The following is an 18,524-nucleotide window of genomic DNA, read 5'->3' as shown; positions in this document are numbered from 1 at the left end:
GATGTAGCTGAGGAGATGGGAAGAGAATGTGGAGAAGTGGGACTTGAAAGAATGGAGGAAGAAAGAGTGGCATGACGAATATGAGAAAAATATGGAAAACAAAGAAACTGAGAGTAGCAACTGTGCAACTTTTTTGACAAATTGAGGGGTAATGAATTGAGTAAGACTTTGCAGGTTTTGGTACTCGGTTTGAGCCATGCTCTCTGTCTCTCTGTCTCTGTCTCTGTCTCTTATTTAGAGGAAGGTATATAGGGAAGAAGTTATGAACATTGAATAGGGTAGCAGTTATGAAGTTTGAAGGATGGTGCCTGCTCATATATATATACATATAGGAGTTTGGAATGAGAGACTTAGATGGGAAGTACAGGAGTTTGACAATAATACCCTTGGTTAGGTTAAAATGTTGAGGCACATAACTCTCATTTTTTAGTATGCAATTCTCTATTCTCAATTTTTTTTTTTTTTTTTTTTTATTTGAAAACATTTAGGCTGTGTTTGGTGTGGAGTTCAAATCATGACTCCACACTTATATTTGAGTATGATGTTTGGTTATAACTTTCAAAAATTAATTCCTCACCACTTTTGAAAACTCATTTCAGGCAGGATTTGAATTTTGAAATTTGACCTTTCTGGTCGTCCTCCCGAAAGTCCGGCTAGTTGACCGGAACAATGCAAATATATATATATTTTTGTAATTGACACCTATTATTTTTTATATATTAAATAAAAAATATTTTCCGAATTTTTAAAAAAAAATTTATGAGCTTTGAATAGAATTTTAGATTGTGTATTGGTTATGAGTTGTAAGTTTTTGAATTAAATATCATGTCACGTCAATGCCAAACTCAATTCAAAATTTATAACCAAATAAATTTTTCACACTTAAATCATAATTTTAAAACTTATAAACTCAAAATATAACTCTATTTTTAAATCATAATTCTAAAATTCTACTAAACACAATATTAATTTCATTAAATTATATTTTAAAATTATCGTATTTTAAAATTTTAATGATCTAATAGTTATGATTATTTTGAGATAATGGGTATTTTGTGACAAAGAGAGAAAATCTTTGGGCCCATTTTTAGTTTCTTTCATTGTTAATTGGTCCCAGAGATAGTTGTACATGTGTGATGGAGGAAGGTTGCCACGTGGGAGTGAGATTCCAATTTACTTTATTTTGAAGTGTCTACCCTAGCAGCTTAGAGTGTTCATAATGTTTACCAATTTGTGATTTTCTGCTTTTTGGCAAAATGATTGAGAGGTGGTGGTGTGTCCATTTAGTACCAAGAATTGATAGAGAGAAAGAGAGATGGTGGAAGATGAAGTCCTGGATCAGTAGGTACTGTTCTCTGATCAGTTAGTATGCAAAGGCCCGAAATGATTTGTGAATTTTAATATGATAAGTATTTAATAATATTTTATTTCAAAATTTATATGATATGATTTTATATTAGGATAGATATCATTCGTTTGATTTCTTTATACTGATATTATTTATTGGACTTTTAAATCATCCATTTCCCCTCCTATATGTATGTAGGTGAACACCAAGAGAATTATTCATAGAGTTTGCTTTGGAGTCTTCTTTTTTTGCATCAAGCCATCCAAGTGTGCCTCCGTGTGGAGACTTTAGTTTCCAGCCTTTTATCAAACTTTGATTAAATTGTATATTTTGTTAAAAGTCTTTTATGTGGTGTGTGAGATATGCATAAAATATGTTTTTGTATATATATATAAAGTGTGTTAAGAATAGTTTAATTATTTCAGTTTATCATGTATGTACAGTTGAATGGATGTTTTTATTATTATTTTGCTTCCGTTTCAGGTCCCGATAATATTTAAAAATATTTTCTAAATTTTGTCTTTTGCAACCTGATTAGAGGCCAATTGCGGCCTAGACCTTTAGAGATGGGTTTGGATCGTGAGAGTAGGTATTGTTTTTTGATTAGTAGTAAGCAATTTGAATCAAATGGGTATGATATTTTCTTGAAACACTAAAAATTGTTCATTCATACACTTTACAAAAATCTTGTTTATCCAAATAATTTTATTTGCTTATATTCAACTTTTCCCTCTCCCACCCTCCTTTAGGCCAAACCTTTACTTTATGGTATACGTGTTGAACATGTTGGGTTTATGAACTAACCTAAACACAAAATCTAACCAACCTTCCACTCCACCTCCTAAAAACCAAAAAGCAAGAAACAAATTAGAAGAATCATTTAAATAAAAATAATAATAATTAATATTTATTGTTGAGTTTAAATTAAATTATAAGAAAAAATTAATATGTAATTTAAAAAATAGTAAGAAGAAGAAAAAAATTATATTTAAATTATAACAAATTATAAGAAGAAGAAAAAAAATAGTAATTTAAATTATATTTATTGTTGAGTTTATTTCATCATTTTATTTAACTTTTAACATGTATTCATGAATCAAATTAGTATGTAAAAAATTATACGAAAAACTGTGGGAACAAGAAGTAGAGAATTTTGATTAAATATTTTAGTCAGACAACGATTATCATTTAAATAAAGGTAAATTATCAATAAGTTCTACTTTTGGGATTTACTACCCATTAAATCCTATTGATAAATTTATCACTCTCTTGTTTTTATAAATAAATTTACAATGATAAATTTATCAGTCAGGAACTGTAAGTAAATAAGTCTAATTAATAAGACTGATTAGTAAAGACTCCTTTAAATAACTACAATTTTGTCTTTTATATTTTCATATTTTATTTGAGTGAATTTTGAAAATTTCATTTTTGAAATTGATGGGCCTAAATTTTTCCTATTGAATGTTCAAAAGGAAAAATTAGAAACTAATTTTCTTTATAAATTTTTTTTTAAAAAAAAAATTAAGTTATGAGTTACTTTAAGCTTGGGCCTTAATATGGTGACTGAGGCCAGGACTTTAAATGGGCGGGCTGGAAGCCCAATATTCCAAGATTTTGGTGGGCTGAATGGGCCGGCCTTTATGTTCAATGCTTCAACTCGAAGCAAGCTTTTCGGGCCACAAGATTTGTAGACTATTTTTAACACTAATTTGGAGGAATTTTGTCTTCACACATCTAATTAGTTTAAGGCACGTCTTTTTTTAATACATATACATATTAATTTAATTATTAATTAATTTTTTCAATTCACACATTTAAAGTTACAATTACACAATTCACTTATAACCATTGTACACCCCACTAATTCTCTTTCTATACACTTTTGATTGACCCTACTTCCACATTAATTCACCCGCGTCCTTGAAAAAAACTTTGGTCTGAAGTGAAATTTTCCCAATTGAAGACTTGAATAGAGGACCTCCATTGAAGACCATTATAAATCCTCAAAAATAGTGTTGAATGTAAGAGATCTTTCCATTTTCTTATTACATTTATCATTTTGTTATTGTATTTATCATTTTTGGATTTATGTGCACTCAATTGGCATAAAATCTTCAATTTCTGTCTTGTGAGTGACAGTTTGGAACTTTTAGCACTGGTTTCCGAAAAAATAGATCAAATTCATATCATAACTACCGAATAAATTGTATTATTTTTACAAATTACTTCCAAAAAAATAAATAAAATATCGATTATTAATTTCCAAATTTGATGAATTTCTTCGGTTTTGTATTTATCTGCTCTTAACTCTCTCATTTGGTTGTAAATATATGAAATAAAATACCTGGGATAAAATTGAGTGAAGAATGTGGAACCATATGTTAATGATCAAAAGCAAACAGTGCTATGTACTAGTATTTAAGATTGATACCCCCTCCCCCTCTCTCTCTCTCTCTCTCTCTCTCTCTCTCTCTCTCTCTCTCTCTCCTCTTTTAGTTGGTCACTTTGATAGAACTCTGGTTGTTGCTTTAGTTAAAGATTTAAGTTTGGCATCTTTTTAAAAAGTCAAAAAATTAAAAAGTTATTATCCTATTTAAATCATATCATTTTATTTAAGTCATATCACCTCTCTACCATATCACTTCAAATTCAACCCATATTTTATAAAAAGTCAAAAAGTATATTTATTTAGAACATCCCAAACAAATATATGCTTAATAAGAGTTTTCTCTAGGTTTTTTTTTTTTTTTGTTTTTGAGTCTTTTTTGTGATTGGATTATTGGGTCACCAGCCTCACTGAAATGCCAATTAGTTATATGAGGTTCCAAATCAAAATTTACGGTTGTGTTTGATTGTGTTTTGAGATAAATTTTTTTAAAAATTTTGGAGAGAGAGTTTAAGGGTTTGTTTCGTTTAGATTTCAAAACATAGTTTCATCATTGATTTGAGTGTGATATTTGATTGCAGCTTTTAAATCATAATTCTACACTCATTTCTCAAAATTCATTTCAAATTATAATCATTATTTTTTAAAACTCATAACCAAACACACAACTCAAAACTCTTTTCAAAACTAAAAAACAACTTAATTGTTATTTTAAATATTTTTTATTTTAAATATTTTAAGTTATTTTAAATATTTTTTATTTTAAATATTTTATTTTATTTTATAGGAATATTTTTAATATTTTAATTTTCATAAAAAATATTTTAATATTTTAATTTTAATATTTTGATATTTTAATTGTAAATATTTTGATTTTTGAATATTCTTAATATTTTAATTTTCGGAATATTCTTAATATTTTATTCTCCGGAATATTTTTAATATTTTAATTTTCTAAATAATTTTAAAATATTTTTAATATTTTTGATGTTTATACAGGCCTAAAAAATGAATTGACAGAAAAATTAATTGACATAGAATTTATTTGGAAAAAAAATTATTTGAAAAAAAAATTATTCAAAAAAATTACTTAAAAACAATTAATTAAAAAAAAAATTATTTGAGTATTTTAAAAATAGTTTGATTATGACTATTGATCAAAAATACGGATCTCGAGTTATGAGTTGTGTGTTTGATTATCAATTATAGGTTGAATTAAGCTTTGAAAATTATTTTAAAAACTCATTGTCAAACAAATTTTCTTATTTCGGATGTCACATTAAACTTTCAAAACTCAATTCCACATACAATTTAAAACTCTATTAAAAAATCATAAACAAGCAAACTTAAAATACAACTCATCCTCTCAAATCATATTTACAAGACTCTACCAAATGCAACTTAATTTTTTTTTTGTTTGTTTGGTTATATATTTTGAAAATAGTTTTAGAGATTAGAAATTTGGAATGATTTGATATTTTGTTGTAATTAGGTAGACGTGTGATTGATTGATGTATAGGAGAGAGAAAGTGATTTTGAAATTTTTTTAAAAAAATTTAAACCAAATAAAATTTTAAATTTTTTTAAAAAAAATTATTTCTTGAGATATAACTGAAGAGGTCCTACATTTCTTGCCGCATTCTTTATCACTGAACAAAGTAGAGCAGGGTTTTCAATTGGATTGTGTTTTCAAGACTTCCTCCATGTGTTCTTCATCATTGAACATAATTGAGCATGATTTTCAACTGAATTATTTGTTTAAAGTAAAGTGACAATAATAAAAAAAAATTAAAATTTAATTTTTTTTTGAATTAAAAGGTGTACATTGAAATTTTTTTATTTGTAGAGAATTTTTTTTTATATTATATTATGAATATTTCTGAATGTTTATTATAATTATTTTTATTTAAGATATAATTATTATTAAATTAATAATTCTTTCAGCTAATTAGGTTGTGAAAATAGAATTTCTCGGGCCTGAGCAAAGTCGGTTTTTGTTTTAGATTTTCTTCAACTTTCTTTCGATTATGCACAACGATAAACCAACATCCAAACACTCCCTTTCCAAGTCTCCCCGCAAAACCCTACTCTCTCTCTCTCTCTCTCTCTCTCTCTCCAATGCAAAACCCTGGAGATTGAAGCTTGAATTACTGAAAAAGAACGATAACAATGGCTGCAATAGCTTGGTCTCGGCTTTTCTCCATCGTTTCCAAGCACAATCGACGCTTTTTCTCCGACATTGCTGCGAATCCTCACAGAGAACCAATTATCTCGTCCTCCTCCATCCTCAGCAACCAAGCACCGCCACCTCCGCCGTCGTCTAATCCTCCGCCGCCGTCTGATTCTTCGCCGCCGCCGCCTTCGTCCACCGGAGCAGAGAAGAAATCGCGGAGTTTCCTCATGTACACCCTCGCCGCTGCCCTGACTGGAGGTGTTGCTGCTGCTGGTTACGCCACTCGCGGTTCGTTCCTCGTCAAAATTTTATGAAATTATTTTGGTTTTGGCTAAACATTTGAGTTCGTATTTCAATTGTTTGGAATTGTAGAGTCTGCAAATTTTTCTGAAAGTAGCTTTTTTTTAGCATTAAAATCAGTAAACTTGGTACTTGATAAGTTCTTTTGTATAACGTTAAGCTATCTTTGAATTGTTTGGAGTTCTAGAAATTTTTTTATTTTTTGTGTATGCAAGCTTCTAAAAGCGGTAGCGGTTGCGGCTGCGGTCGCTGTAATGGTGGCGGTGGCGCGGTTGCGGTTGCGGGGTGTAAAGGCCGTAGCGTAACGATTGCGGTGATCGCAACCGTAAATTTTTTTTTTATTTTTCGCACGATTTGAAAAAACTTGCCGATGCACATATTTTTTTTTCTATGATCATATTTATTGGATTTTAAAATAAATATTTATCAATTTTTATAAATTTTTAAGTATGATTCCATATATTTCATATTTTTAAATTACTGTAAACTGAGTTTTTTACATTTTATTTTAATAATTAATGACTTTATATTATACAAAAAATCAATCACTAACTATTATATGTAAGATAAGTAATGACAAAAGTAAGAGAATAAATAAGAGCCTAAATATACATATATTTTAATCAATCCAAATAGATAATGAGCACACTTATTATTATTATTATTATTATTATTATTATTATTATTATTATTATTATTTTCAAACAATATAGATAGACATACACAAACAAAATAATTGAGTGATAGCATCTGAATAGAATAGCATAAGTCTTACAGTTTCAACAAATAAATAACATGTTCTTCATCTTCTCTCTTTTCTCTTTCTATCTTTTGTTCCTCCATCTTCCCTCTTCTCTCTCTATCTCTCTTTCCTCATTTTCAGATTTTTTTTTTGCATGTTTTTTTTCGAAAGAAGCAGTTCGAAACCGTTACGTAACGGTGCGTAACAGGCCATTACAGCTGTTGCGACACCTTTACGACCGCTACGGCCAACACATATAAATCTCAATCACACTGCAAAAGCAGCCGTCACGGGTGGTTGTAACCACCACAACCGTTACGTAATAGCGCTACGTAACAGTTGTGGTCGCTTTTTAAAACCTTGTGTGTATGTAATTAGTGGTATTCATGTACATATAGGTGACACATGTACTCTGAAAAGAATTTTATTAATTCATGTATATCCATATATGTATTTGGGTCTCATTTGGAAACTTGGATTTTTAGTGATTGTTTGCCTTTTTTATGAGGTGAAAAAAAAAGTTAAATGTGTTTGGAGTATATCTTTTTTAGTTGAGTAGATAGTTGTGAGAGAAAGAATGATTGATGTGTATGATTTGACTTTTTGCTAGGGGTTGAATTTGTTGGTTTTTTGGCTTTTTTTAGCCAAAAGCCAAACAGGGCCTTAATTCCAGGAAGGGCATAAGCCTGTGATTGACCTAATGTATGTGAAATTGTTATTTTTTGACCCTTTTTGGTCTCTTTACTGTCCTATTTCATTGAAGTTCTGCAGTTTGTTCAAGCCCTGCAATGTAGCATTGTGAGACCATGAAATATCCTCTCACATGGATTGCTGGTGAGATTCAACGAAGATAGTTCCATGAACCTGCAAGAGATAAATATGGTTGATGTCACCCAACCGGGGTTACCGGCCAGGACACTCCGATGATGAAGTTAGAATCCATGAATGAAGAATCAAAAATTGTAAAGAGTGTTTGTGTGCTGTGTGGAGCAGAGAGAGATCATCCCTATATGTCATGAGATGCCTTCTTTTTATAGACGGTGGGTGGGCCGAATAAGCCCACTAGTTGATCCCTTGGCAGGCCTTATTTGGGTTAGCCTAATAAGCTGAAATATATTTTTTTCTAGCTCCCACAATTGCCCCAAAACTTTCATTGTCTTCGATAGAAGCAATGAGAGTTTTTATTGCCGAGTTGTGCTGTTCAAACAGATGTTAGGTCTCTTGACAAAGAATACAGTTGATAAATAAATAACATGAATGAATGAATGACTGGATGAATGTATGTATGTATGAATGTATGTACAAATATATGTGGTACATCAATAATGCACAATGGGACCATATAGGCCTAACATAGGGACCCCTTGGGTCTACATCCGATATCTTTTCAATGATGGGCCACGGTATTATAACCCCCGGACGAGGGTGTAGGCCGCGGTATTATAACCCCAGGACGAGAGTGGCGAGAGTGTAGGCCGTGATATTAGGACCCTCGGGCGAGAGTGTAGTGTATTGCCTAGTGCAAAAATTGCTTCAGAATATGGACTTCTGTGCCAAGTTAGAGATATTTCTATGTGCCGAGTACGGAAAGCTCCAAAATATGGAGGCGGTTGTTGGTGTCAGGCGGCGATCAATTGCAGACATTGCAAGAGGATAATACCCCGTGTCAATGATTACCTGTACCAAGTGCCGAGTGTGTAGCCGAATGTGTAGTATAATTGTGTATTGCCCCAAATTGTGTGAAAAGGAGCGAGAGTTTGGAGCTCAAATAATTGTCGTTGTGTGTAATGCTTGTATCAAGTGGGCCGAGTATGCATGCATAGCAGAGGTGCCGAGATGATGATCGGCTGATATGCCCCAATTGAAAAGCAGAAAATTGGCTAAGATGTCCCAGTGGGCAATAAATGGCCAAGGTAGCGAAATGAACGATCGGGGAAGACGGAGGATTATTTCCTAGCCCCAAGATCCTGCTGCTGAAATTACATGTCGATCAGATATGATATGATCGTTGAGCAATCTTGTAACACCCGAACGTTCCAGGTCGTTGATCTCAATATTAGGCGCGAGAGGCACGAAATTTGTAGAATTGGACTTCAAGGTGATTTCGGATTTGTTGCTGATACTCGGCCGACTGGATTATTGGGGGAAGTGGGAAATATGTTGAGTACACGGGAGTTGCCGAGAACAATAGTTGACCCAATTGCAGGTGTATGAATGATGAATAGGTTTTTGCGCAGTAGGCTTTGACGCGGCTAAACAAAGATTGAACTACCAAGTTGCCGAATTGGTGGTAGAATTGCTTCCATTGTTGTGAACATGTAACATCGGATCACCATTGCCTCATTACTTGCGAATGACATTAGTTATTCAGAAGAAATGCAGATTTGACGTTGGCCAGATGTGCCGAGGAGTAAGCCGAGAACAAATTGTTAAAACGGATTCCGTGCCCCAGTGCTGTTGAATGACAATTGTAATTCGGAAGGAACTCATCCTTTTTTCAGCCGCAACTTTGTTCGGAGCTTGGCATAATGAAGCCATCTTGTTAGGTTTTTGCACAGTAGGCTTTGATGCGGCTAAACGGAGATTGAACTGCCAAGTTGCCGAATTGGTGGTAGAATTGCTTCCATTGTTGTGAACATGTAACATCGGATCACCATTGCCTCATTACTTGCGAATGACATTAGTTATTCAGAAGAAATGCAGATTTGACACTGGCCAAAAGTGCCGAGGAGTAAGCTAAGAACAAATTTTTGAAACGGATTCCGTGCCCCAGTGCTGTTGAATGATAGTTGTTATTCGGAAGGAATTCGTCCTTTTTGTCGGCCGCAGCTTGTTCGGAGCTTGGCACAATGAAGCCAGCGTTGGGCCTTTATTTGCCGATCACGCAGAGAATCGGGGTGCTCAGCTAGTCAAGCTTTGGTGAAAATGTTTGCATTTGTGATCGGCACCGAGAAGAGGCTAGCTTGTCATGGGTGCTAAACGGTTTTGTCGAGATTTTGATCAGCATCAACATGAGCCATTCATGACAATTGAAGTTGCCTCCAGATCAGACTGTTTGAATTTATATGCATAGATATATATGGCCAGCCGACTACCATAATTAATTAAATAAGAATAATAATTTGTTTTTATCATAACTCATGGTCCATTCTAGAGAGAGAAAAAATTGAAGACTCGGCCTTGGATTCTACAGAGTCTTAGCATAGGTACACGTGCATACATGTCAAGAATCAATTTTAAGCTAAGTTTTGAGAAACAAAGAATATATAAATAAATAGACAGACCCACGTATGGATTTAGCCAAGCAACTTTATTGAATTGCCGAAAAGATGTTTGCACCAAGAAAAGTGTGAAATCCATTTTTAGAGAGAGAAAATGGAGATGTAAAAGTAGACCCATGAATTCTATTCCGTTTTAAAACTTTTTCATCAACATAAGTTTGTATGCAGACACATACGTATATACAATTCAAGAACCCATTGAATCAGAGAGAATAGATCACCATCACGATGTTGTTAAATTTTTACTTACAGTACCAGTACCATGTTTGCTATTTCTTTCGTTGACCTCTTTCAGATGTTTCCCACAAACGGCGCCAACTGCGAGACCATAAAATATCCTCTCACATGGATAGTTGGTGAGATTCAACGAAGATATTTCCATGAACCTGCAAGAGATAAATATGGTTGATGCCACCCAACCGGAATTACCGGCCGGGAACATTCCGATGATGAAGTTAGAATCCATGATGAAGAATCAAGAATTGTAAAGAGTGTTTGTGTGCTGTGTGGAGCAAAGAGAGATCATCCCTATATGTCATGAGATGCCTTCTTTTTATAGACGGTGGGTGGGCCGAATAAGCCCAATTGTTGGTCCCTTGGCAGGCCTTATTTGGGTTAGCCCAATAAGTTGATATATTTTTTTTTCTAGCTCCCACAAGCATAAGTCTATAGGTTTAATAATTCTTGTGAAGGCACTTCCTTAAAAAAAAAAAAAAAATAAATGAAAGTTTTGATCACTTTGACTCACACTAGCAAGTTACAGATAGCTCAGAGAATTTTAGAACATTCGAGAGATGAAGGTTTAACAAATAATAAGTACAGATAAAAGCTGCCTTAAGTTGACAATTAATGGTTTAGATAACTGTCATATGTATTCTCTAAGTCTGTATGTATATGATGAAACACATATCATGCCTTTACTTGATTGACTTAGATTTTACTTGTAAATTTTGGTTTTTTGATTCAGTTATTGTTTGAAATTTGGGATGATTTTATGGAGTACTCTTTTTATGTGGAATGGATTGGTCTAAATTGTGTGTGATGGCAGGAGCTGATTGAAAACAATAATGTTGGAGCTCGACACACACTTATACTTGATTTTATTAGAAGTGATAGTCTTTGTTTGGTTATTTTGGAAAGTTGATTTGGTCATCATTTGCAGCATATTCATTGGATGAAGTAGATGAGAAGACAAAGGCTTTGCGTGCATCAGCAAACTATACAGTAGGGGATGATGCATCCGCTCTTGATGTGAGTCAGACTTAGCACTTAGTTATTTTATTAGTAAATAGTAATTATGTTTTTTTTTGGTGAAGTAAATATGGTAATGGCCTTGCACTTCAAAAATCCAAAGACTAGAAGTGTTCTATCCAGGTATGGAGCTGTTTTGCTCATGAAGAAATTGCCAAGGGTTGATAAATTTTATCCACTGTTCATGAAGCAAACTTTTTTTGATAAGTCCATTGTTTATGAAGCAATTAATATTGAGGTTTGCCAAAATGTTGAGTTGAGTTGAGTGCCAATACTTAATTTTCAAATATCAGCACTTATTTTAATTTATAGAAGTGCGAATACACAATTTTATTTATATCCAATGTGTTAGTTGATTGGTTAAAGTGACGAACATAATAATGTGAAGAATAGTTTTTGATGGAACGGACTAGAGTTCTGAATCTTAGGAAGCTTTTTGTTAGGATTATGGTTAGATAGTTACATTTATGATCGTGGGTTAACAGTTATGATTGAGGCACTTCAGAATGGGATGGTTCATGGATGCTTGAATATGTTTTACATACTGGTGTTGGACAAGTTGTGTCATGTTTAAAGTATCTACTGTTTGAGAGATACCTAATTGTGGCATCATTGCCTGAAGAGGGGAAGACATTCCTAACTACCTGTATTGCCCATCTCTAGATATATTTGCTCTTATTTATTTATTTATTTTTCCATAACAAGCCTAAATTCCCCCACCCCATTCTAACACACGCACAGATTTGAAACTCAATACTGCTGATTTGTGAGAAATGATAATAATTGAACACCTGACTTTAACCCTTGCTTTCAAATGCCATGACAACACAACACGGTGCTACAACAACTTTGAATAGACAGTTTTATTAATTGGTGTGACACATGTATGTATGTCTTACATGTCTATATATGATGCAACAGATATTGTTGCTTCAATATTTTTGAAAGTTGAGTCAATCAGAAAATAACATACTGTTATCAATCTTTTATGCAGAAATTTCAAGCTTTTCTCTATGCTGCTGCAATGACAGGTGAGATCTTCAAACTTTATGTTCACATCACTCATGGAACATTTTGCTCGCGTTATGTTTTATACATTCCATTCCTTGGAAATTTTATTTTGTCCTTTGACCGATTCTCTTTTTTCTTGGGGGTTAGTATCTTGGAGGTTAACCTACCAAAACGACCTTCTTGATATTAGTTGTTCATTCTTGTCATTGTTGTTGTTTTATACCTGTCAAAGAAGTATTTTTATTTCCTATATGGAGAAGTTATAATATTTAAATGGTTCTTTGAAGAGATTCCAAACTTACATAGAAAGGATATTATTACTTCTTATTATAAGTAGTGTTGCACTTGCATCTCGTTGCACTTTTAGCGGATTACTTTCTGCTATCAGATTTGATTCTTCATAGACATGCTTGGTGGCATGTAGTAAATATTGTGGTTGCTATAAAAAGTGTTTCAATTTCCTGCATCTCCTTTGTGTTTGTCATGATTCCCAGTCCATGAAATTCATGCCACAGGGGAGGCAATGATCTCTGAAAATGCTAGTAGAGCAATTTGCACATAGACCCACACATTTTGGGTTCATGGCTAAGCTTTTCAATTAATGGAGTCTGCATGGTAGAAATTTACTGATGATGTGGTTGAGGTGGCAAAGTACATCAATTTCTTTGGGGCTACAGCTTGTATTGTTCATGCAGAATTAATTCCCTTTCTGTATTTTCATTATTGTCGTCATTATTACCAATACTATCATATTGTTGTTAACTTGTTATTATCAATTATTGTTATAGCTAAAAATTACTTTGTTCTGATATTTAGTGCCAGCGAAGTTGGTTGAACTTTACTTAGATCTGAGAAGGATGTCAGAGGAACATGTTCGAGTGAGTAACTTTATACTTATATTTTAACTCATCACCAATTTTGTATTAATTATCTTTCTTCATTGTAGGGTTTTACTGAACCATCCTCAGATAAGCTCCTCCCAGATTTGCACCCCATGGAGCAGCATGTGTTCACACTTGTTCTAGATCTAAATGAGACATTAATATATTCTGATTGGAAGGTAAGGTTTTGACAAAACAGGTTACTTTATTTGCTATTTTTTATGGATGCTTGGTTTTAACCATCACCTGGGTTGCATGGCAGTACAACATTTATTTGTTAATGTTTTTTTGTCATCATGGTATATATATATTTTTTGTTACCTCTTATCACAAAAGGGCTCAGTTCATCTTCATCGTTATGATATTTGATTTTTGTTTGCATATGATTTATGTTTTAGCTCTCATTGCAAAATTGTTCATTTCTTTTATTGCTACTCGTACAAAAATGGAAAATGGTTCAGAATGAAGGATTTGATTCTGAGTTGGCTCACATGTTAATGACATTTCTCTCTCTCTTTCTCTCTTGGGAGAAAAACATGCACAGCGTGACAGAGGCTGGCGAACATTCAAAAGACCTGGCGTTGATGCCTTTTTGGAACATATGGCTCAATTTTATGAAATTGTAGTTTATTCTGACCAGCTGAATATGGTAATTTCAATTTGTCCCTGCTTAAATTGTTTTACCATTTATTTTTTTAATTGTATTGTCAGTGACAGTATCTGCCTTCATGGCTGACACAGTATGTTGATCCTGTTGTTGAAAGATTGGATCCAAAGCACTGCATACGGTATAAGCTATCTAGAGGTGCAACTAGATATCAAGGTGGGAAGCATTACAGGGTAAGTTGATATTTTTTCTTTCGCCCATATATGTTTCCTCTTTTTCAATAAGAGGAGATTGATCTATTGTTTTTATAATTTTGTTGTCTGTGTAAACAAAATTTGGTACTCAGAAAAGTTGAGTTATACCTAACACATTCATTCCTCACTGAATTGAACTTGAGATTCTGACTTTAAGATTATGAGCAGGTCTGCAGGTGTATGACCAGTACCATGCATTTAGTATTAAAGAGTGTGACTGCCCTTAAATGGACTTGACTATGCCATGTGGTTGAATTTGTTTGTTTTTTATGGCATTCTAACCCACCCTGAATTGTTTGTTAACCCTTTATCTTGAACCATATTCTCCTTATGAACCATAGTAGTGTGGAAACTTTTATGTGAGTTGTGTCATTGTTGGACACTGACCCTTAATGTCATGATTTTGGACACTTGTCTGGCACTTCTTGGGCACTTGGCCTACACTTTTTCTGAGCAGTGTCTGGTGTTCCTTGAATTAGGAAAAATAAAGAGAGTAAGCACCCTGAAGCTGTCTTGTGGCTGAATTCGTTGCTTCTATGTTATACCAACCCACCAAGCAATCTGCTGAATTCTATTTCAATTCCATCCTCTTACTTTGTGCAGCAAACAAAACAATTTGAAAGAAACCTATGAAGCATCCTAAGAATACATCACAAGGGAATTCTACATGTAAGGCTGCAAACGAACCGAGCCGAGCCGAACTTTTGCTGAGTTCGAGTTCAGCTCGTTTACTTATTGAGCTTGTTTATTAAGCTCGAGCTCAGCTCGATAAGGAATTGGGCTCGAGCTCGGCTCTGCTCGGCTCGGCTTGATAAATTTTTTTTAATATAATTTATATTTTTTAAATAAAAAATATTATTTAATATATAAATAATATATTTATTATATAATTTAAATAAAAATAAACGAGCTGAATTTGACAAGCTGAGCTTATGTGAGCTCGAACTCGGCTCGTTTACTAGATGAGCCTAATATTCAAGCTTGAGTGCAGCTCGTTTACTAAACGAACCGAGCCAAACCAAGCTTTTAATGAGCCGAGCCGAGCCGAGCTTGTTCATGAACAACTCAGTTAATTTGCAGCCCTAGCTACATGGGAACCCCTTATAATTATACTCCTAGGAAGTTGAAAATTTTAATAAATGTAGTTCTTGCTGGCAGGATCTCTCAAAGCTGAACCGAGATCCTGCAAAGATTCTTTATGTGAGTGGTCATGCACTAGAAAGTAACCTTCAGCCGGAGAATGGTGTCCCAATTAAGCCATGGAAGCTTGAAGAAGATGATACAGCCCTTGTGGATCTTATTCCATTTCTCGAATGTAAGCGTCCTGCTATTACCAGATTATGTGATGTTCAATCTACTAGCTAAGCTTAAATGCAATGTTTGGACTTACAAGTTTCTTGGTTTGAGTGCAGATGTTGCTCGACATAGGCCCGCTGACATTCGACCTGTGCTAGCTTCGTATCAGGGACATGATATTGCAAAAGAATTCATTGAGCGTTCTAAAGATTATCAGAGGTAAGTTTCTTTGCATATTGTATTTTTGCCATTAGAGGACATAGAAGTGAAAAGTTGCTAGCTTCATGGTTATTGAACTATCTCTTGATTATTATTATTATTATTTTAAATTTGGAATCTACTGGGCAAACAGCAAACTGTATGATTTTCAGTCTAAGTGGGACAATTTGATTATCATTTTCCTTGACTCCCACATTGAATTCATGAAACTAGGGATGGCCACGAGACAGGTTTGTCATTCCCCGCCCCCGCCCCAGCTCCAATCCCCTTACGGGTAGAATTTTTCAATCCCATTCCCGCCCCTGTGGATACCCAGCCACATTTTAAATAGTCAAAAAAATTGAGAACTATTTAAATCCTTAACACACTAAATAATTTATCTTGTTTTTGTATATATAAACAGGGAGACTTTTAGAATTATTATTTATTTATATTAAACAGAACCACCACAACCTTTTAGTATTCCTTTCTTATATCTAATTATATTATATATATTATCAATTATGCCGAGTCTTTTTTGATTGCTTCAAATTGGGTGTCAGTTTATTTTGTATAGTCGTAGCTGGTTGTCTTTTTGTCTTTTGGTTTGGTTTCTTTTTGGTTGTATTCTTCTTTCTTCTTTCTTGTCAAGGATGCCTTATCCTCTCTTCTTTTTTGCCTTGAGCCTTAATAAAATGTCTTTTCTGTTGTTGATCAAAAAAAAATTATATCGAGTTAGGTTTGGATCCAGGAAGCAACACCCGCCCCACCCTCATCCCATTGTGGGTGACCAAAATATAATCCACCTCTGCCCCACATAAGTGTCGGATTGGGTAAAATCCACCCCATTTAGACGGGTATGGGTGGTCCCCCATGGATTGGACTAAAATGGCCATTCCTACCTGGAACCATTCAGCATTTCCCAATGTTCTGTCAAGACGCCCAAAAATGATAAAAATTCCTGCTTTCGCAATAAATTTCATGAAATTTAGGGGTTGTCTGGGGTATCATAAATAAGTGTACTTTTTGTCTTTTTGGACTAAAAAATTAAGGAAAAAAATATGGATATTTGGGTTAACTTTTTGACTTTTTATGGAAAAATGTGTATTAAAAAATTATAAAAATTGGTTTGTAGGAAAAAATTAGGATTAGGAGTTGTGCAGCCATAATTGTTGACTTTTGGTGAATAGTGTTAACTTTTTAATTTTTTGAGTAACTTTTTGACTTTTTGGCTTTTTCTTATCTTTCCAAACTTGGCCTTAGAAGCAGAGAAGGCTGCCCACTTACAGATGTTATAGATGAAGAAAAACGAGGGCTTGATCCAAACACTAGGATGTTTGAATTTTCTTCATTATTATGCAAAATCGTGTGATGTTCTTGTAATGACTCAATCCGGAAGAATGATTTGTGCCCTAAAGTTCTTAAAAAAAAACCAAATTAAATAATTCCATGTTTGTAAATGGTAGAATACTCTCTAGAGAGAGCTTTGGTATTCAGTGGAACTTAAGTTGTTTCGTTGCATTTTACTTGACATGTGAAATGTGAACTATTCTTCATGGCATTGAAATTAATGTTGAGTTTTTGTAGATTTCTTCATTTTCCATTTTGATCCTATCATTGGCCGATTAGAATGTTGTGAAAATACGGAAGGAAAATAGGAGAAAAAAAATTAGATTAGAGTATTTCTTTGTGTGTTTATACTTAAAATTTACATCACACAATAATACCATACAAGCTCAAGTCATGACTTTTATCCCGCTGACTCGAATTTGGTCAAACGGTGCAGGCGAATGCAAGAGCAGAAACAGCAAGGTCGTTTCTGGCGGCGCTGAGGTAAAAGTTCAGTGCTGTGGAAATTATAGAATTTGAATCGGCTTTCGAGGAAGTAACGGCTGAATATAGACATGTCATAAATTTGTAAGCCATAATATGTGAAAATCATTTTCAGGTTGAGTGAAGATGATTTGGCACTCGATCAGATGCCAACGATAGTATTTGTAGTTCTTTTTTGGGTCCCCAACATGATATCTTGCTATTTTTTCCCACTTGATCACTGTGAATCATACAACTGTTTTTGGGAATAGCCATTCAATTTACTGTAGACTTAGAATTTGTGTTTTTCCCGTTTCTGTGTTTCAAATTTGATTTGTACCACCGATGAGAGTGAACTTCACATAATAAATTCAGTATTTGTCATCCTTGAGTTTTGTAGAAGGGATTGTGAAATTATTTTGGTGAATTATCAAAATCAAGTTGTTTTCTAGGGTATATTTTTTAACACGTTATTAATTATTAATGTTCATATGAATGTGATTAGCTTTTTGTGCCAAATGTTCATGTGATTCTTGTATTAGCGTTTTAAGGGAGTTTTTTTTTTTTTTTTCTAGTAAATATTTCAAAAAATTAAATTATTTATGAAAATAATTAACTTTTTAAATTATTTATCAAACTCATTGGCTTTTTAAAATTGCAGGTTCAAGATGCATGCATTATTTCATCACGAAATCGCATTTTGAACTTGTGATTTCACGTTGGCATTGCCCATGTCTACAAGATTAGTGGTTCATGTCAATAGGAAATTACATTATGAACAATTGATTTTATGAAGTCACATTTTGAGCTTGTATTTTTAAAAAAAGTAGGTTAGCTTGATAAATAATTTGAAAAGTGAGTTATTTGAATAAATAATTTGATTTTCTTAGAATATTAAAAATAAAAGAAAAACTCGGCTTTAATGTTGTATTTGGATTTTACATTCGTGGAGTGAAGAGAAGAAAAAAAGACAAAAGATAG

The 18,524-nt window shown here is 33.4% G+C and overlaps 1 protein-coding gene across 1 annotated transcript; it reads left to right on the top strand.

Moving 5' to 3' along the window:
- Positions 1-5,377: 5,377 nt before the first annotated feature.
- TIM50 (Haloacid dehalogenase-like hydrolase (HAD) superfamily protein) lies at positions 5,378-17,927 on the top strand. Its single transcript, XM_028258695.2, has 10 exons — positions 5,378-6,198; positions 11,396-11,484; positions 12,479-12,515; positions 13,312-13,373; positions 13,442-13,555; positions 13,921-14,025; positions 14,118-14,216; positions 15,396-15,552; positions 15,650-15,752; positions 17,518-17,927. Exons 1-10 carry the CDS (start codon positions 5,907-5,909, stop codon positions 17,561-17,563), a joined length of 1,104 nt encoding a protein of 367 aa, XP_028114496.2. The 5' UTR covers positions 5,378-5,906; the 3' UTR covers positions 17,564-17,927.
- Positions 17,928-18,524: the final 597 nt, after the last annotated feature.

This window comes from Camellia sinensis, chromosome 7 (assembly GCF_055761805.1).
Source record: "Camellia sinensis isolate YWXY chromosome 7, ASM5576180v1, whole genome shotgun sequence".
Classification (NCBI taxonomy): Eukaryota; Viridiplantae; Streptophyta; class Magnoliopsida; order Ericales; family Theaceae; genus Camellia; species Camellia sinensis.
This window is presented reverse-complemented; position numbering and strand designations above follow the sequence as displayed.